Source organism: Protopterus annectens, chromosome 3.part1 (genome assembly GCF_019279795.1).
Source record: "Protopterus annectens isolate FY-2018-M chromosome 3.part1, PAN1.0, whole genome shotgun sequence".
Classification (NCBI taxonomy): domain Eukaryota; kingdom Metazoa; phylum Chordata; order Ceratodontiformes; family Protopteridae; genus Protopterus; species Protopterus annectens.
In genome coordinates, this window is record NC_056732.1 from 1,564,269,919 (window position 1) to 1,564,292,288 (window position 22,370).

General features: G+C 39.5%; 1 protein-coding gene across 1 annotated transcript in view; it reads right to left on the reverse strand.

Annotated features, from left to right (window-relative positions):
• LOC122797804 (SCO-spondin-like) overlaps window positions 1-22,370 on the reverse strand; it is a 4,708,783-nt gene that overhangs the window by 4,183,090 nt on the left and 503,323 nt on the right. Inside the window, exon 17 of the mRNA XM_044066325.1 lies at window positions 1,023-1,247. Within this exon, the coding sequence (XP_043922260.1) occupies window positions 1,023-1,247 (225 nt within the window). The remainder of the gene's footprint in view (window positions 1-1,022; window positions 1,248-22,370) is intronic.

Sequence of the window (22,370 nt, forward strand, 5' to 3'; positions counted from 1 at the left end):
AAAGCAGTTTGGTTAGAACAGTAAATGATAAATTCTGATTTATTTATAGTGATTTTTGTTTGGGTGTAAACAGCAGGAGTTAGGATTTATTGGGGTTAAGGGTGAGGTGGTTATTTGTCATCCAGGTTTTGGTAGTAGAGAAAGCATTTTGGGTGGTGGTCAGAATCTCTGTTTCTGAGGTGCCAGACCAGATAATAATCAGGTCATCTGCATATTGAACTAAAGACACAGACAATCCTGGAAGTCTCGGATCTGACTTATCCAAAGCTGAAGGGCGGATCAGAGTAAGAGCAACAATAAGGGTTTGGGATGGTCCTATGCTCACATGTCAGATGGGAGATGGAGCAGGAAGAACTCCCAAATGAATTTAGGTCCAAAGGAATTTTCTCATCTTTCTGTCCACATCTGTTTTGGATAGGCTCCTTGTAGACCTGAAGGATGACGAAGTAGATGGGAGTCTCAAAACCCTTGTGTTGCAGAAAAGAGGAATGTAATCTTGAAGGTACTAGGTCCAAGGAGAAACCAGGCTGCCTTCAAGAAGGCGATATAAAGTAGGAACATGAGAAATCCAAGAACATAGTCAGATATGACATTTAATAGACAGAACTGAAGCCAGAACCGAGTGAGGACAGAGGATAGGGGAACGCTTCCTTAGCTCCTTAGGTTTGTCAACTGCTTTTTCAGTTGTCTTTTCTCTGTTAGGTTTATCCATAGGCTTCTTGGAAGAAGGGAAAGCTCCAGACACAAAAGAAGATGAACCTTTCAAAACCAACTTGTTCCTTTTTTCAACCAAAGCTCTATGACTAAACCCCATGCAAATATCACAATCTCTGTTATCATGAGCCCTAAAGGTAGCTGCACATACATATTTACATTCAGGGCAGGTTCTAGTTGAATTGTTAAGAATAATTACTTAGTTAGGATACAGTGAAATGGAACATATCAAAACCAATTAAGCATGATAATTTTTACATTCTCTTAGACATTAGCCTGCCTCTCAGACTCTTTATAGGAACACCTACCTCAAATTCAGGGTTGTGTATTATTCTGCAGACTTGCTCAGCATACTCTCTGCGTTGGGCATATGTCCCACAGGGGTCAAAGTTATAGTGACTACTAACTGCAGGACAGGCAAGGGACGTTCTGAACTTGTTGGTAAATGCTACAGTCGTGGCTTCAATATCTCCTTCCGGTGTGGTGAAGTCATCATTCTGGTTCCAGTTGTAGGTTCCACACAATCCCCTGACCTAAGTGAAGAAAAAACATAAAAACATTATCAAATGGTGGTGCTCTGACAGAGACTATATTTCCTGCAGCCCAGTAAGGACCTTTGTTGGACTGAGGCCATGACTTGGGCTATAACACAGTCTCTAGGTTAATAATTCTCCAAGTCTCCACAAGCTCATGGATAATTTCAATTATTTTCTTATGTATAAGTTGGCAGCTGTGTAAATGTAAGTAACATCATTAATAACTTGCAGTGCTACCAATGCTTTCTGAAACTCAGTGTCATGGCCACCAAAAGAGAATTTATTCACAGATTATGCATTTCTTAAAACACTACAAATTGCATTAACAGGTGATAAAAAGACATTTGCAAAACTGTGCACTAATCCTCATTCCAGAATTTCTGATTCTTTTAGTTTATCTACTACAGTAAATCATATAGCAATACATATTAATCTGTCTGCACTTATTCCAGTAAATGAAACAAACCATAAACTAGGATAAAACCAAAACCATATCAGTCTTAACTCATTATATATTAGACAGCTGGTTGAGAGAAGTGGTACCTGTGCAGGCAGATGCTGTACTCTAGCCGTCAGCATTTAGTAGTACAAACAGTGCTTATGACTGAAGAACTACTTTTATATAAACAATGCCACAAGGTACAGGCAATGATATACCTAATGCCCACATGTTTCTATTATAGCATCATAGTGCTTGGGTACTGGAAACAGAGAAAAGATTGCTTGTTCAACTTCATTTACAGCTTGTAACTAGATAATCACTGCCAAAATATTATTAAAGTCAGTTGGTTATCTCCAAAGCATAGAGAGATAAATCCCTGATTTTGACCTGGATGACTTGAGATCAGTTAGTAACTCAGGCACTGAAGCAGCAAAGTATGGGAGGATGTGACTGAATGGCTGCCACTGGTTCAGCCATCCTGCAGGAAGTAAGTGGTTTTCATTGCTGTAATGGCAGCTAGTGGAGGCTAGATACACTGGCAGTACATGGCTTATACCAGCAGCTATTAGGACATTTTAGGGGTACACAACCAGCAGCGTAAGCTGTAGCTGGAAATGGGTTTATGCATTCATGCACATGCTGGCTAACATAGTAATTGAGACATAGCTAAAAAATCCCTAATGGTCATCTGGAAAATGGCCTCCCATGGTGGGTGTCTTCAGCTATCTTGAAATATCTGAAGAGAGAACAAAATGCTACATTCTACCTGAAATGTTGTTAACTGTACTGGATGTCTTTCAGTGCTTGAAAAAAATATAGGCATGTTGCTGTGTATTTTTGCTGGTGAAGAAATGGAGAAGCAACTTATATCAGTGTGATGGAACAAAATGCAATATGTTCCATGATTTGCAGTGCCAATGTGGTATCATTTTTTATGTTAGGAAATTTAGATGGTTCAAATCAAGATCACGTTTGCCTCTGTTACTGATAGCTTATGTGGATGGTTAATTTATTGGACACTGAGCTCTAAATCTAGCTACTTGTAGATTTCAGCATGAAGCCAACTACTTAAGTATGTAGAAGGACTACACACACACACACACACACACACACACACACACACACACACACACACACACACACACACACACACACACACACTCAAGGGGTATAGGTATCCAGTGAATAAGGAGAAGACATATTTTAAGCATAAATACACAGCTATATTATGTAGCAAGTATAATCGCTCAAGCAAACCTCATCTTGAGCCAACACTCTTTCAGCAAGTGTTAAAATCCATAATTCCTTGCAAATCAGTGAAACCACCATTAAAAGCGAGCTTGCCTTTCTTCTTAACAGTATATTTTTTCACTGTTAATATTATGATTAGGGCTCTAACAAACCATCTATTTGCAAAATAGTCGAACCGCCATGTCTAAAATCAATGTGTTCAGTTAAAATCTGATGCAAATTTTTCTGATCATAAATTCCTAAAATGTGTGTGTGTGTGTGTGTGTGTGTGTGTGTGTGTGTGTGTGTGTGTGTGTGTGTGTATGTGTATTGGTGGCAGAGTTGAACATGTTGCTCAGTGTACTATGCAAAATGCAGAGCATTTCTGGGGAGAGTTCATCATGTAATTGGTGAACATCCAGTGTCTGAGGTTAAAACTGTCATTCCCTGAATAATGGAACAGCATGACATAAAAAATAAACTGCTGACTTCAGCTTACCTGTCTAAGTAATAATCTTTGTTGACATATATCATTTTATTTATTATTTGAACAGGCACAATCAACGCCGATAGCCTAATAATTTGGTGTAGTAGGTTAAGAAGAACAATTTGTTATTGTAAGGCTACACTAAGGACTCAACTCACGCTGAGTAAAGTTTGATGGTCAGCAGGCACTGAAGAAAAAGAATAGCTAAAAAACATAAAATAAAAAGGTTTGGAAAGTTTTATAACAAGTTTATTGGCATATGCAAAATACTTGAAGGAAGAATATGGTGATAAATGTTGACCAGCGATACAGTGAATCCTCAGTACTTGCTTGTTGATATACACACATATATATATATATATATATATATATATATATATATATATATATATATAAAATATATCTCAAGAGAAATAAGTATATACATATATGTATGTATGTATGTATGTATATATAAGTGTGTGAGTGTGTGTATACATGTATACAAAATGGCTTCTTATCAGAAGAGAAAGACCAAAAATTGTGGGTCTTGAAAAAAACAACAAAAAATTAAATTGCGGTTGAATCCAAACAACACTGAATTTTAAAGCAACCACACCTCTGGTACTAACATACACTAACATCAAGACTTCAGTGCCTCATTGTGCGTCGGTGGGGAGGAATACTCTTGAGAGTCAGCATCTTTCTATTTAGTATATCTGCACTTGTTGTTCCACTGTTCTGAAGATCAAAACTACAGTCCTGAAAGTTTAATAAATACCCTGCAGGTTACAAGCATATGAAACCTGGTCGCAAACTCCGTTCAAGGAATGCTTCATATATATTTTGTTAATCAATAACTCACCAATTTCAACTTGTCTAAAACTCAACCTGATGAAAAGAATGTTTTGCAGGGAGATGTGCCAACATGCACCTCCCATGTGGAGGTAAGCTCCCCCACCACCACCATGAACTTGTATATACAAAATTGAATGACTGAGTGTAAATCAAGCATAGCTATAAAATGTAGTCATAAATATCAAAGAACTGCAGAACCCATGACTGTGATAACGTTAATAAATTTATTAAATAAAACAACACATGCTTTCATGAACAGATGCTTTCTCAAGTATAAAGTAACATTTCAGATCTTATATATATATATATAAATAAATATATAGCTGGATAGATGGATATGGGTTTATGTTTCACAATTTTTTTATAGTCAGTGTTGTGAGTACATTTCCCTCACTACCCTTTATCACTCTTACCTGCTGCACATCTTTCCTAGCTCGGTCCCTCTGTCTAGCCAATCAGTATAGGTTCTTTTCTTCCTCTTTATTGTCCAACCCTTCATACAACTCTCCATATGCCTTATCCTTAGCCTTCACCACCTCTCTCTTTTTCATGCTCATCTCCTTATACTCTAGTCTACTTTCTTCCTCTCTCTGACAATCCAACTTCTTCTTCGCCAGCCTCTTCCTCTGTATACTCTCCTGTACTTCCTCATTCCACCACCAGGTCTCCTTGTCCTCCTTCCCCTGTCCAGATGTCACACCAAGCACCTTTCTAGTTGTCTCCCTTACCATCTCTGCTGTAGTTACTCAGCTATTTGGTAACTCTTCACTGCCCCCCAGTGCCTGTTTTAACTCTTCCCTGAACTCCTCACAATACACACACCACACACACACACACATATATAAAATATATATATATATATATATATATATATATATATATATATGGAGCTTCTTTACTACGTTGAATTAACACCACATAGAAATACACATAATCGAGACAACAACACTGAAAGTTAAAAATAATGCATACTAAAACAATCAAACATTGCAAGGTTGAATAAGAAATATAACACCAGCTAAACAAACAGATGTATAACACTGCCACAAATAAACTAAAGAAAAGCAATCTTTGTTGCAAAAGCAAAGGTAATGGATTTTTTTTAAAACTGTAACAACACTTTTGAAAATGTAAAATGGAAAGTTTATAAAAAAATGGAGTTCTATCCCTTTAATGTACGTTGTACTTCAGTTTATGTGGAATGCATTGAAAACTTTTCAGTTCATGATTTATTTTCACGAATGAAAGAAGATGCTTTACTGCTTCTTTTAAAAACTGCATACACGGTATCGGGAGTGATGTGTGGTATCTGCAAGTACTTTTTCAGTGTAATGGGTTTTGTTTTTTTTAAATATGTGGTAGAAAGAAAAATAATGCTAAGAATGCTTTAGCAAAATACGCTGACTGAAAAGAAATAAGATCACAACTTTTTATTTATGGTTATGCAGCTGGTTCATGATAATATGAGGGGTAGTGATATTATAAATAAGACTGAAGAACTGGAATACCAGTGGAGTACTAGGATGAATGCTACAATGTTCTATGGGTTCAATGAACTTCTGTTTATTAAACCCATACTGAAGAAGCAGGGTTTAAGACATTGAATAAGGAATGCTTAATTGAGTTTTAGTAATTAAGTACTTAAATATGTGTATATATATATGTTTGTAGGTGTGTAATGTTATTGTAAACTTGAAAAAGCACCAGTGCGCAAAACTGTTTGTGTTGTTTTATTTAATAAATTTATTAAAGTTATCACAGTTGTGGGTTCTGCAGTCCTTTGATATGAACTTGTATATACCAATTTCGTGACTACATAAAAGCAAAGAAAAGTAAAATAAATATTAAGAAGGAAATCACTGCCCATGCACACTTAAACACTGCACTTGCATCGATATCCTGTGAAAAACAGTACTTAGGTAGTTTTATATATATATATATATATGTATATATATATATATATATATATATATATACATATATGTATATATATATGTGTATATATATATATATATATATATATATATGGGTCCCTATCAGATTATTGAAGTTTTAAAACTTTGAAATTCATATGGTCTGAACCATATGATTGAAGTTTTGGAACTTCAAACAGTTTAAATAGAGATCGTGGTACATCGTCAAATGGGAAATTTGCCCTTTATCTCAATGTAGTGCAATCTCGGAGTTGGTATATTTAATTTGCAGGGGGGGTGTGGGGGGTGGAGGGGGGGGCTTGCCCCCCTGCATAAATGTGAAAAGAAAAAATGTTTTTTTTTTCTTTTTAAATATTCAGCATTCCAAAACTTAGTCTTAGCCATATGAATTTTGAAGTTTTGGAACGTGGATAATCTGAAATAGACATACATATTTGTATCACAGCTAAAAAAATAATTTCCTTAGCTACACTAATTTGCTTGCCTAGTATTTCTGACGGAGTATTCTGCAGTGAATTTTTAAAGTCTGCCAACTCACTATACTCCCAAAAATCTGTTCCCAATTATCTCTTTCTTCCCCATCATATTTCAAACATTTGCAATCTACCCAAGGAAAAATTCTTTGGAGTCTGCTTGGCATATAAAAATACCTATGCAAACACTTGCAAACAAAAATCCTAAATCTTCTAGACGTTGTTGCATATTTTGGTGCCATACATATATCATCTCATTGTTTCTTTGTGAGTTGCTTATCACTCTCTCTTCCCAATCCTTTCTAAACTTCTCTGATTGATTCCTATAGTTATCATGCAATATTTTATATGCAATACAAATTAAACTTTTTTAACAGCAGCTTATGTTCTTGATTGTACTGAAAACTCTACCAGTGCTGGTCTTTCATTTAGGAGGGGACCACACAGATTTTAGGTACCACTGAATCTTTCTCATGTGGAGTCTTGCTAGGGGCATCTTGAGAATCATAACTGCTATGAATCTTAATTAATTCATGTTGACTCACCAAAAGTAGTCTCGGTGTAGGTAAATAATCAAAAAGAAGTTCACTGAAACTACCTTAAGCAAACATTGGAGAAAATCTTTTTTTTTTTTTTTTGCAGGCTGGGGCATGCCCCTTGCACCATCTATATGGGGAGACACCTCCACACCTCCTAAACCTTATATACAAATTCCAAGGTCGCACAACAGTGGAGAAAGAGGTAAACTCCACCATCAGCTAAGTTAGTTTCTGTAAACAGTATATGAACATTTTACATGCGCAGAAACTAATTTCTGGATTTTAAATGCTCCCAATCTTAATATCCTGATACATTTCTTTGCTGAAGTTCCAGACTGATTGGAAAAAGGCAGGAAAAGATTTAAATAAAGATATACTTTTTCTTGTGGAAGAAAAGCTATTTGAACTGGAGTATCCAGGTGACAACCCAGGAATACAATTCTGTGGGAAGGAATAAAGCAAGAATTTTGTATGTTCTCCTGAAAACCTAGTATGTGAAGAAAAGCTATTACCCAAGGGAGACATTCTTGGCACTTTGAAAAATACTCTGCAAAGATAAGCACATCATCTAAATAACGAAAAATGTGAATACACTGCAGTCTGCAATCAGCTATCACTGGAGCTAGACACTTTATGACCACCCTTGAAGCAGTGGATATCCCAAAAGGTAATGCAGAGAACTGAATGTTTTTTTTCGCCTAGGTATAGAAATAGGAAACTTTACAAAAAGTATGGAATCTGTGGCTATAGGAATATGATAATAAACATCCTTTAAATCTGTTACCAAAAAAAAAAAAAAATGAAAGGGAGAATAAGAGTAACAGATTATGGATGGCTATCATTCTGAACAGTAGGATTTATATAAACCAATTGAAAAAAAACAAAAATCTAGGGCTCTTCTCTATTGAGCTTCTGTTTCTGGTACCAGAAACATTCTTGAACGAAAACATTTCCCTTTCAATGAAAGAGGAACATGTTATTTTTACTCTTTGAGCCATCAGATACTGAATGACAGAAAAGAATAAGATGTCTGATTTTCTGGATGACAAGAAATCCCTTGATGGCACTGAATGCATCTGTCTGGAATTATCTGTTGCTAAAGAGAAAAATGGAAAGCAAAATTTTGGGGTAGAAGTCTTTACTGCCATCCTGTCCTCACTTCATTCTAAGCCATCCACTGTGCATAAAGCAGTATCATGTTGCAAGCATACTCACTTTTCTTTCAACTTAAGTAAGGCAGGATTTGGCAGCCAAAATCTTCAGATACACATACACATTCTTAAAGTATCAAATGAAACACGTAATGCAGTAAAACTCACATGCTGACTGAGGGTTTTCTCTGTTTTAATTTATCACTGCTGAGAATTATTTAAAGTCTAACTATATACAAATCTGCAATCACAGTCACTTTAATCAGTGTCCTACAGAAGTTCATCCAAGTGTCATTTAATGGAAAATATGCACATAATCTGGCCTTTCTTTATTCTGTAGTAAACTTTGATAACTTACTAGTAGTAAGTTTGTTACAGAGTAAGCAGTCTAAATAATGCATACAGCAGAATCAGAATGGATGTGAATTTTGGGTATAGTCAAAATATTAAATCATTCAGAAATTATTTTCTGAATAATCGTTACAGAAACAATGAATAACTCACACAAGACAATATTTATGCAAAGAAGAAGGCAAATCTAATCAATACAAAAAACTTGCACCAAAGATATTTGAAGAGAAATACATGCAAAGGTATCCAAATATGGACAATTTTACAATACAAAAAATAAGAAAATAAAACAAAGAGGGGAAAGTAGAAAAGAGGATTAATGGAGAAGTTAAAAAAATAGAAACTGAGGTTATGGATTACCTGGGAAGTAAAGGATTTAGTGCAGAAATTCCAACTCTGGTAGCATCACAGCATAATACAACAATGAGTCCCCAAATTAAGGTGAAACTGATTGAACAGGAAGCATCTTATCAATTGCAATATGAAGGTACTTTGGAGCTTTCAGCAGAAAACCAGCACAAAAGTTCATTTGGAGTTGTACAGCAAGGGAAGGAGCAGGAAACAGTGGCAACTCTGACGGAGTCTATGTTGTGGAATGATAGGCCAATGAGTTCCCATGTGAAAGAGCAATGGATGACTGAAGAGAATATGTCACAGGAAGATGTTTTGGTAGTTTCTATAGAATGCCCGCAGGAAACAGAGAACAAAGAATGTGCCTAGTTTAGAAGAAAAGGTTCTAATGGAAGAGTTGCTTGATTTAATAGAGATGGATTGACACGTTAAGATCAATGAAAGAAGTAGATTACAGAAAGTCAATAAGACCCAAAATGTTAGAAGTTTGATAAAACAAATGAACACAGTAATCAAGACTGTTCCTAGAAATTCATGTAATATAACAAAAGTAAATAAGATCTATTACTGTGCAGCTATATTAATAACAGATACATTCTTACCATAAAAACATAGGGTGATAAGGGAAGGGAAAAAAATCAAATGCCATCATGGAACTATCAGACAGAGAAAACTATAAGAAATTAAGACAAGGACTGTCACTGCTAGAACAGTACAGAAGAGGGAACAGTTCAGTAAAAACACTTAGAAAGATAGACATGATAAAAGCAACACACAGTATCAGAACATACCAGGATCTATTATGTACTACTCCAAATAACAAACTAAAGATATCAGCACAGGCAGAAAAAACTTAGAAAATATGCAGAAAAATATAAAAGTAAAGGGCAAAATAAGCAATTCATTGATGTCCCAAAAGGTTTTATAGAGAACTGAGAAACTGAGAACTGAATCTACCTTTATTTGTATGCTTGTTGTTTGCTTGCTTGTTATTTCTCTGAAACGCTAATTTCACCTAAAACGCAGCTTTTCAGCGCTTCTCTGGATCCCTAGTGATATCTGCATTGCTTTTTTCCTTGTTTCACTTGAAAGAAAGTTACTGTTTGTCGTTTTTGCATTTAAGTTACCTGTAACACATTGCATTTAAGTTACTGGGACTTGCTCACTAAAGCAATTATATAAGTCAGCACTAAAATATTAAAAGCACTACACCCTCACAAACTCCCCTTGAGTACCGCGTTCCCCATTGGCCCTTTTTTTTCAATTATAAGGGAATTCCCAACACCATTCTAGCATGTCCAAAGGTCAGTTATCAATCTCCTTTCCGGTCCAGCTGGTGAATCTGGGAATCTTGAGGCAATGTTACAACTGCCTCATGTACACAGACAACCCTCTTCTCCTCCCAACAAATTCCAACACGTGAGAGATGCAACCATATAGCCATACTGGAGGCTAAGCTCTCTCAACTCAGTATTGGCGAAACCAGTCAGGAGGAGAAGGAAACCACACTCACTACAATTCCAGTCTCACACAGACCTACCATGACAGCAAACCAAACACATACACACACACAAAACATGCTCGGAGGCTCTAAATAAAAATCTGCCTAAGCAGCAGAGACCTCCAAAGCAGACACCCAAGCAACCGCTACCTCAAAACAAAACACGTGCAACACATAGCTCACAAAGCCAGTGTGCCGAACACTCACAGCCCTTAAGGCTAAACAACACACCTGATACACTTGTAATAGGTGACTCTATCGTCAGGCACACTGACGTCCCGCTCACCAGGCTGAACAAGGAGAAGGTCACGGTGAGCTGCCTGTCGGGCGCTAGGATCCGCCACATAACACAAGCACTCAGGTCACTCCAAGGCAAGTACAAATATGACTCAGTCATTGTCCATGCTGGTGTGAATGACCTGAGACGTACCTCCCTGGACTACATGAAAAGAGAAATAGAGGAGCTCTCTGAGCATGTAGCCTAGGCCGGTATGACCCTGACCTTGAGTAGCATCTTACCCTCACCAAGAATGATGCCACAATATGAAGACAAGATGATCAATTTCAACAATTGGCTTAAGTATTGGTGTCATTCAAAGGGGATCCAATGCCTGTCAGCCTGGGATGACATGGTCGATAAGCCACGATGTTACGCAAGGGACAGCTTGCACCTGTCACCCCTGGGCTTTCGGATATTGGCAAAGGCTCTTGCTACCCCCATAGTGCCTTTTTTAGGCAAGGCTCAAAAGACAAACCCACCTCCATAGGGATCACAAGGGATAAGAAACTAAGAGTAATGCTACTCAACAACAGAAGTCTAAACCTCAAGATGCACGTACTCAAAACTCTCAGCATGGAGAACATCGATATCTGTGCAGTAACAGAAACCTGGTTCAAGGCTCCCGAGAGCACCCCAGAACTACCAGGTTATACCTCATACCATGCTTTTTGGCCCCAAAACTTGGACCGAACCACAAAAGGAGGGGGGAGTATCAATATTCATCAAAGATACCCACACCTCCAGGTAGGTGGCACAGCACGAAGCATCAGAGACTATCCATGTGCAACTAACAGTGGGTAAAACTGCCTTCCAGTTTATAGCCTGCTACAGACCACCCTCCCAAACCCAGGAACCCCACTCGGCCTTCCTGAGAACACTGGAAAATATGAAGGTCTCTCCAAACACCATTATATTGGGTGACTTCAACTACCCAAACATAGACTGGGAGCATTACTCTAGCTCCAACACTCTAGCCCAAAGGTTCCTAGAATTTATAAACTCAAATGCTATGGAACACCTTGTTACCACTCCCACAAGAGGGGAAAACATACTGGACCTGATCATCACCAAGATGGGGACTCTATGCTCCAGACCAGAAGTGTATCCCTCACTGGTAAGATCAGACCATAAACTAATCTCACTGGATATTCACATCCCGACCCCACCCCCTGCCCTGAAAACCACAGTGAAAAACTTCTCTAAAGCAAATTTCACACTCCTCAAAACCGAGGTGGAATCCTTCAAAGCCCCCGGGCCTGTGGAAAATACGGCCCAGACCGCAGAATCCTTTATAAACACAGTCTATGAACACCTTCAGGAATGCATGGATCATGCAATCCCAAATAAAACCAAGACCCAATCCTCCAAAGGAAGACGTCCTGTCTGGTGGACCCCAGCCATAAACAAACTATACAATAGAAGGAGGAAGCTACTACATGATAGAGCAAAATCCCAAAAAGGGAAGGCATCTCTGATCAGTATTAGCAAAAAACTACGGGCACTCACAAAATCGTCTAAGGCCAGCTTCGAGAGAAAACTTGCACAGGACACTAAGAATAATCACAAGGCTTTCTTTAGTTATGTTAGGAACCTGGGTGGGAATTCCCAGATATGCTCAGAATTAGTCCAAAATGACAAAAATTACACTGAACCCAAAGACATTGCCAACATCCGAGCTGACAGGTTCAGCGCAAACTTCTCCCCCCCCCCTCCCCACCAAAAGGGCAAATATCTATCCCAGCAGAGTGCTGCCCCTCTGACATCTCAGATGCTCAGGTAAGAGCTGCCCTCTCCAAAGCAAAAAAACACAGCATCAATGGAACCAGACGGTGTCCCGGGCTGCATCCTACATGAACTCCAAGAAGAGCTAAACCCAAACATAAAACTACTGTTCAATCTCAGCCTTACTACAGGATATGTACCCAAAGAGTGGCATACAGCAACAGTGGTCCCTCTCCACAAAGGTGGTGCCTCGACAGATCATGGAAACTATCGCCCCATAAGCCTGACTAGCTTGGTCTGCAAAGCTATGGAAAGGATCAGCATGGACCTCATAAATAAAGATATTGGGGACCTACAGACACTGGATCCTACCCAGTTTGGCTTTGTTAAGGGCAGATCCTGCCTCTTAAACCTGGTTGATTTCTTTGAAACAGTCACCAAGGCCATTGACGAGGGGAAGGTGGTCCACACAGCCTACCTGGACCTCGCAAAAGCCTTCGATACAATACCCCACTCAGGCATTATAGATAAGCTCACCAGCTTAAATATAAACCCCTATATCACTAGATGGGTTGCAAACTGGCTCAAGGACATAACCCACATGGTTAGAATTGCTGGAGCCATGTCAGACTCCAAACCAGTTACAAGTGGTGTCCCACAAGGCTCAGTCCTGGGACCTCTCTTGTTCGGTATATATTTCTCGGAGGTAGAGGCCAACATGGAAGGACTGTGGCTGACCAAGTTCGCAGATGACTGCAAACTGGGTGCCATAATCGACTCTCCAGCCGTCACAAGCATCCTCCAAAAGGGCCTCATAGAAACAGACAACTGGTGCCAGAGCCATGGCCTCAAGCTAAACACCAAAAAGTGCATAGTCATCCCCTTTGGCAAAAACAAAGTGCCCACAAATTACCACATAGGTGGTAATCCATTAAGTACAGAAGAAGTAATTAGGGACCTGGGGACCCAAGTTGATAGTAATCTCTCATTTGACAACCACATGGCCAAAGTGGTTAGAAAAACATTTTATATAGCCCACCTAATCATGAAGGGATTCACATCTAGATCAGGGGAGGTCATCGTGCCTCTTTACTCATCCCTCATCAGGCCCATAATTGAGTACAATGCCCCTTTTGGGATGTACCTTACCAGACAGCTGCAGCAACTGGAAAGACCCCAAAAGTACCTCACCAAGAGGATCAAAGCACTCAAACAGATGCCATATGCTGCCCGGTTAAAGAAACTCCAGCTCTACTCAGTGGCATACCGCCTGCTCAGAGGCAATCAGTGCCTGACGTATAAAGCCATGTCCAACCCGGAATTAATGGACATGCTGCACCTCAGAAAATCCAAATCCCATCAAGCTACGCGCTCGGGATACTTGAACCTCAGCACTGAAATAAATAGGACATGCTGGAGGGACAGATTCATAACCCAGAGGCTCCCTTCATCCTGGAATAAAATCCCAGTCCAGGTTAAGCAGAGTCCCTCACTGACTCTCTTCAAGAGGAATCTTGATGAGTGGATGGGAGATCATAGGTTTACCCCGGGTATCACTTCTGTGTCACTGTTAGACAGAGGCATAGTATACTAACCTCGAAAAAGGGCATAGCAAAATTAATTTAAAATGGGTGGCGAAAGCCAAACACACTCTGGCTAGGCTTATAAATGCCCTAGGGCAGATAGCCTAGTATGAACCTATGAACAAGGCAAAAGGAATAGAAATACCACCAAAAAAAGAAGAAATAAACACATTTTGGTAAAATATTTCTGAAGACCCTGTAGAATATAACAAAGATCCTAAACAGATAGAAGTAAAAGAAACAGTAAGAAGGTCAAATGTACAGGTTATGAAATGGGATGAAGTAACAGGCAGAGAAATTTAAACAAAATGAAGAAAAGCTCCTAGATGGACAACCCCAGGCCCAGATACAGTACCTAACTTCTGGCTAAAAATACTGACATCTTTACACAAAGATTTAGCCCTCAGTAACAGCTATTTATATGAGCATCCTGAATAGACACCAACCTGGTTAACAACAGGAAAAACAATACTCCTCCTTAAGAGTGAACATACAAGCTTTCCTAAAATCTATAGACCAATAAGTTGCCTTCCATCGATGTATAAGCTATACACCGGAATTGATGCCAATAGAGTTTATAGCCATTTAGAAGAAAACTCAGTCATGGCACTAGAACAAAAGGGTAATAAAGGAAAGTCATATGGAACAAAAGATAATTTGTTGTTAAATAAAGTCATAATGGAGAATTGTAAAAAGGGGATGTTGCTCGTCTGGTCAGGATAAAACAGACAAACTTTTGAGGTTCTGTTCAAGCGGCTTTATTATGTACAAACACATCAGGATTAAGACTTAACTTTAACTTAGATAAACTTATAAACAAACTAGTTATCACACATGCTCACTCTCTGGCTGCACTCTCAAAATGGCACTGAAGCTAGCAAATGCCTGCTACTTATATGCACATGCTGTCCTTGAAATGCTTTTTAAAGGCAGAATACACACACACGCTATTCTACATCATCCCTCTTTGAGAAATAAGTCATGCATTACTGATGACATTAATTGCCATGCAACTGACAAACAATTATTTGCCATGCAATTATACAGAACGAAATATATATATATATATATATATATATATATATATATATATATATATATATATATACACATACACACACAATTATGTCCAGGTTGTCTAGCAAATGGGACTGTCTCTGCTGAAGGTTCATCCTTGGGGATATCAGGAACATCATCAGGAACGGAAGCAGAAGTATAGACATGTTCTGCAACAGGAACATTGTCTAGATTGCTCTGAGATCTAGAGTCTGTATCACAGGAACAATGCTGTGATATCAATTCTGATACAGAAAGAATATGTCTGCGATTTCTCCTGTACTCCACACCCTCAGATCCCATGAAGTAGGATCTTGGCTTGGCACATATACTTGTTACTTGACCAATCCAGTCGAAACCTTTCACCGTTTTTATCCTCACTGTCTCTCCTTCTTTCAGTGGACGAAGAAATCTGGTCGATTTAACATATCTGGACTTCTGTAAAGAAGGCTTTCTGAATAGTTGGGCTTTAATTGTTCTGTTGTTCTTTGCTTTAGGCCTCAACAAACTGATACTGATAGGCAATATTGTTCTGGTTTACCTAGATAGAAGTGTCTGAGCAGGTGAGCCAACTATATCATCAAGGGATATGTTTCTGAGATTGAGTAAATTCAAAAAGACATTGGTAGTATCACGTTGTGACTTCTCTAGTAATTGCTTTGCATTCTACTGCAAGTTCATCTAGTTCATTTGACTGGGGGTATTCTGGACTACTGGTATCATGTACAAAGTCCCATTCTTTTGCAAATTTCTGAAACAACTGACTGATAAATTGGCCACCATTGCCAAAAACAACTTTGTGTGGACTACCATGGACTGCGAAATGATGTTTCAACTTGGTGATAGCAGTGAACGTTAGGTTAGGTAGTAAATCTATCTCAAACCAGTTCGAATAAGAGTCTACCAACACTAAGTAATGATGACTGTTCCACTCTAATATATCAGTGGCTACTGTTGACCAAGGTAGTTGAGGAACTTGACTTAGCTGAAGTGCCTCTTTTAGCAAATGCAGTTTAGTACTATTGCATACTGAACAAGAAGAAAGTACTTTATCAATATCTTTTGCTAGAGAAGGCCAAAATACTAGTCCTCTTGCCCTTCTTTTGGTAGATTCAGAACCTAGGTGACCACAATGCAAAATCTGGATATATTTATGTTGTAAGGAACCAGGAACAACAATTTTAGGACCTTTGAAAATAATGCCATTTTCCAAAAACATCTCATCTCTGTAAGGAAAATAAGTTTGCACTTTAGGTGGTACACTATATTGCTCTGATGGCCATCCAACATTAATGTAGTGGATGAGCTATTGCAAAACTGGATCAGTTTTTGTATGATCTCTCAGCTCATCAAGTCTTGTGGTAGAAAAAATATGCACTTCCATAACATCAAAGTCAAAATTCTCTGCATTAAGCTGTTCCATTGTATTTCTGGGTGATAATGATAAGGTATCAGCCAGATAAAGAAGTTTGCCTTTTGTATAGACCATTTTGAAGTTGTACTTTTGCAATCTGAGCATCATTCTTTGTAATCTCGCTGAAGCGGAATGCATAGGCTTCTTTAAAATAGTGACTAGAGGTTGGTGATCAGTTAGCTTGACCATAACTATAATCATGAAACTTTGAACATGCAAATACTATTGCCACAAGTTTCTCAAATTGGGCATATTGCATTTCAGTTTGGGTAAGAGTTCTAGATGCAGAGGCTACTGGTCTGCCTTCTTCAAGAATAACTGTGCCAAATTTTGAAGCATCACAGTAAAGAGTTACTGGTTTATTGACATCATAGTATCTTAATGTAGGTGGGGTGACAATATTCTGCTTAAGGTCTTCAAATGCTTTCTGGTGCTGTTCCAACCAAGACCATGTAACATCTTTAAGTGCAGCTCTCTTAAAGGCGCTATCATCTCACTGAAGTCTGGTATAAACTTGCCTGAATAGCTGACCATACCAAGAAAAAGTTGTACAGCATACACTATTGCTTGGACGGTTCTGGTCGCAAGCCACTGCTAGTAAATAAATTACCTGGATTTGTAACTTCTAGTAGTCTGAATTTGCACTTCAGAGGATTGAGCTTCAAGTTTACTACACATGCTCTGTCTAGAACTTTCCTAAGGTTTCTATCATGCTCTGCTTCACCATTGCCTTCAACCAATAAATCATCTACTATTATGGCATAAGGATAACCTGAAAAAAATTTGCTCCATTACACACTGAAAGACTTCACTTGCAGAATTTATTCCAAATGGCACCATGAGGAATCTACATCTTCCAAATGGGGTACTGAAAGCAGTCAGTAGTGAAGATTTGCGATGAAGCATCACTTGCCAAAAATGAACTTTTTGCATCCAAGAAAGAAAAAAACAATGGCATTTGGTAATAAGGCCATGACTTCCTTGACTGTACCCATGGGATAATGTGGTCTCTTTAATGCTTTGTTCAAATCCCTTGGGTCAATGCATATTCTGATTTTGTCTAAGCCTTTTTTGTGGGCTTCTACCATAGATGACACCCATTCAGTTGGTTCTGTAATTGAACAAATTACACCTTGCTGCACCATTTCATCCAACTGAGCTTTGACTTTATACTGCATAGCTATTGGAACGTTTCTTGCTGGTTTGACCACTGGACTAATCTCTGGTTCTAACTTCATGGAATACACAACTGGAAGTTTGCCTAACTTGTCATCAAAAACATCAGTATACTCTGAGAAAATAGCTTCAGTAAAACTGGAACTGGGACATGTGCTTATATGACGAATGTCTTTAGTAAAGGAAGGCAGATTCATTCTCAAACTGTCTGCACAGGTATTCAGACTACATAGATTAGTAAGCTGTAGCAGTTCCCAGCCAAATAACATGAAAGCACAACTGAGCTTTCACTTTGAACTTCTTCACCTCCATAAGCAAAAAGTTAAACAAAACTGACTACATTAAGTTGCTTACCAGCTCTCACTTTAGTAAATGTGTCTGCTGACATAACATTATACTTTGAACCAGTGTCTACTTTGAGCTCGGTGGATTTACCATTGATCTGGACAGTACAAAACACTTTATTCTTTGCCATCAAATGTACTGCTTCAACCTTTTCACCAATTACTGATACACCATCTGCATTAAAAAGTAGGGTTGCAGCTCTATATATGATCAACTTGCTTTTTTTAAATGACCTTTCTTTATAACTGTGTGAGGTTGACGTGATTTGCAAACTTTTGGAAGTGGTTCCATTTTTTACACTTGTGGCATTGCTGACCAAATGCTAAGTACTTTTGTCTTTTAGACTCATGATTACCAGCACAATTGGGGCAGTTAATAATAAAGCTTGATTTGGGTTTTGCTGACTCACTCTTGTACTGCACTGTGCTCAGTGTCCTTTTCACTGAACTAGTCTTGGAACTTACTGGAAAACCCCATAGGGGTTACAGCTGCCATGTGCTTAGGCCTGCTTCTGCTATCCACATGTTACATGCCATCTACATTTGCTCTGCAGACTGCTGAAACCATGCTCTTATCACTTGCAAGCATACTTGTGTGCCTTTCTGTAACTTCATGGATGTGACAAATCTCAATAGCTTTGCTCAATGTTAAATTACTGTCATGAAGCAAAATCTTTCTCACTGCAGCACTATTAATACCACACATGAGCCTGTCCTTTATCAACTCATCTTTAAAGTCACCAAGCCTACAAACTTTAACTTTGTTTCTCAGGTCAGTAATATAAACTGCAAATGTTTCTCCTTGCTTTTGATCTCTTGTGTAAAATAAATGCCCCTCCAATGTAACATTTGTCTGGGGGTTGTACATTTCCCTGATTTTGCATTTCAAACACTTGGAGTCTTTCCTTAATTCAGTCTATACAACAATATGAAGGTTTTCACCTTCTCCTTCATATACTGCTGGTGCATACACAAATGAACGCTCTCTTTCAATGGACTCCTAGAACAAGACCCACCAGACTGCAAAGTCTTACTTGTTCTTCGAGAAGCCTGAAGGGGGAAGGTGGGTGGGAATGTAAGAATGAAGGCGAGATGAACAACTCACATGGAATGTTATGGTAAGTACGTAACTTCTTTATGTGAACTTGTTCAATCTCACCGTTCATTCTTACACATGGGTAGCATCCCAAGCACCTTTCATCCTGGGTGGCTCAGGGGAGTATATTCCTGAGGACAGTGGAACCAAAGGAAGCCCTGTCCCAAGAGGCCCTATCTATTTTGTAATGCATGATGAAGGTATGAGGCTTAGACAAAGTGGCAGCTGCACATATAGTGTCCAAAGGCAGCCTAGCCGCATAAGCTGAGGAAGTAGAAACAGCCCTAGTGAAGTGCACTTTCACACTATGTCCTAATGGTTGATTCACTGAATAATATGTGAATTTTATGCAATCAGTTAACCATTTGGAAAGAGTAACTTTGGATACTGGAAGCAAAGAGTTGTTCTGATTTTCTAAATTCTTTTGTTCTGTCCAAATAGAATCTTAATTGCATGTGAACATCAAGTTTATGCAACATATAGTCCAACTTGTTAGAATGGTTACTGAAGAAAGTTGGGAGTTCAATAGTTTGATTCAGGTTAGCTTCCAAACATATCTTTGCAAGGAAGGAAGGGTTAGTCCTCAGTGACACTGTGTCGGGGTGAAACACCAAATAAGGGGGGCTGATAGATAGGGCCTGAAGTTTGGACACTCTACATGCTGAAGTAATGGCTACCAAGAAGATAGATTTCCAAGAGAGAAATTTTAATTGGCAGAATGATGCAGGCTCAAAGGGAGGAAGAATAATCCGTGATAACACAAAATTCAGATTTCAGGGAGTAAAAGGTTGTGTAAATGACGGTCTAAGATGTATGGTACCTTTTAAGAAGGCCCTACATAATCTGTGAGACATCAGGTTTGAACCTTCAGATCTGAGGTGAAAATTCGAGATTGCAGCCAACTGAACTCGGATGGTGGCAGCTGCAGCACCTTCATTAAAAAGCTTAGTCAGGAATTCTAAAATGCTAGCAACTGGGGTGACATATGGGTCAATATTATTTTGCAAAGCACAAAAAGCAAATTGCTTCCATTTGCTGGTGTACAACTTTCTGGTGGAAGCTTTATGAGAGGATAGAAGGATATGCTGTACCTCTGAGGAGAAATTGTGTGGCCTGGCTAAGTTGGAAACTGGAGCAGCCAAGCTGTCAATCTGAGGGAATGAAGAGAAGGATGAAGAGCCCCTGATGAATGCGTCAGTAGATCTGGAACTGGGTCCAGAATACAAGGTTCCTCTAGTTGGTAGAGTCGAAGGAAGGGGAACAAATCTGTCGAGGCCAAAATGGGGCTATTAAAATTACAGTCCTCCCCAGGGCATTGGCTTTCTGCAAGAATTTCGGAATCAGGGGAATTGGTGGAAAGGCATATAGGAGTCCCAGGAGCCAATCGTGTACGAGCGAATCCCTTGGGCTATCCCTTGGTGGGGGGTTCAGGGAAAAGTAACTTCTGCATTTGGCATTCATAAGGGATGCAAACAGGTCACAGCAAGGCTGGCCCCATCTGCAGAAAATCATCTCTGCAACTTCGTCTTTGAGGGACCACTCGTGCAACATCAGAATGGCTCTGCTCAGTTTGTCCACAATCACGTTGGATTTCCCCGGGATGTGCATTGCTATCAGAAAGTGCCCGGTGGATACAGCCCACTGCCAAACTCTCAGGGCCTCTCGACATAAGGGGTAAGACTTGGTTCCCCCTTGCTTGTTGATACACCCGACCACAGACATGTTGTCGGTCTGGATCGCAGTCGTCCCCAGAGGTAGAGAGTCGTGAAAATACTGCAATGCCAAAAGTACCACTCTCAACTCCAGAACACTGATGTGCAACTGTGACTCTATCTCTGACCAGGTGCCTTGGGTCATTCTTCCCTGAAAAAGCCCTCCCCCACCCTATCAGAGAAACATCCGTGGTCATCATGGCTGATAGCGGGGGAAGAACAAATGGGCGACCTACTGTTACATGATGGCTGGTCAGGCACCATTGAAGATCCTTTCTGCATGAATCTGTAATCATTATCAAGAATGACATCGGAAGTTGCTGGTAAGACCACTGGGTGAAGAGTAACCATTGAAGAATTCTCATGTGCATATGCACCAGAGGAACTGCTATGGGTGTTGCTGCCATAGTACTTAGTAGTTTCAACACTTGAGAGGCTGGTACTTTTTTGCTCGTCAGAATGTCTGATACCTGTTTTCAGAGAGTGACTATTCTGTCCAGTGGCAATTTTACCATGGCGATGGTGGTGTCTAAGTCTGCTCCAATAAAGGAGATACACTGCGATGGTGACAATGCAGACTTGTTGAAATTTATAGTTATTCTTAACTGAGAACACAGACTGAGAGTGTGATCCCATGACTGAAGTAGTTGATGCCTAGAGGTGGCAGTGAGGAGCCAGTCATCCAGATACAGAAACACTCGGAATCCCAGATGCCTCAGGTGAGCTGTAACCACTGCCATGCAATTGGTAAACACTCTGGGGGCTGTCGTGAGACCAAAGGGCAGTACTCAGAACTGATAGTGACTGGCTCCCAGCCAGAAACACAAGTGATCTCTGGATGGTCTGGCCATTTTGATGTGATAGTACTCATCCTTGAGATCTATAGAGCACATCCAGTTGTCCATTCCTAGAAACGGAAGAATCGATTGAAGCGTGACCACCCGTAACTTCTCCTTCTTTACAAAGGTGTTGAGTCTGCTGAGGTCCAAGATGGGCCTCCAGTCCCCTGTCTTCTTTGGAACTAAAAAGAATCTGGAGTAGATTCCAGATCCTATCTGGTCTGCTGGGACTGGCTGAATGACTCTCTTTTCCTGCAGCCTTTGAATTTTGATGGTTGCTTGATCGCTGACACTGGGTGGAACTTCTAGGATTTTCCTTCGTACAGGTGGGGGTTCTGAGAATGGAATGACATAACCTCTGGTAACAACTCTTTGTACCCAATAATCTTTTGTAATTTCTAGCCAGGTGTCTGGATACAAAGACAAGCGACCCCTGACTGCCTCCAGAGTAGGACAATCGGGCCTCCTTTCAGGAGTGCTGATAGGGCTTGCCAAAGAACTGATCCCTGTCACCCTGGTTTTGTGGACCCCTCTGCCGCCTGGGCAGCTTCTTCCATTATTACCCCCTCCTCTGCCCCTGGAGGGGGGTTCGCTATGTATGT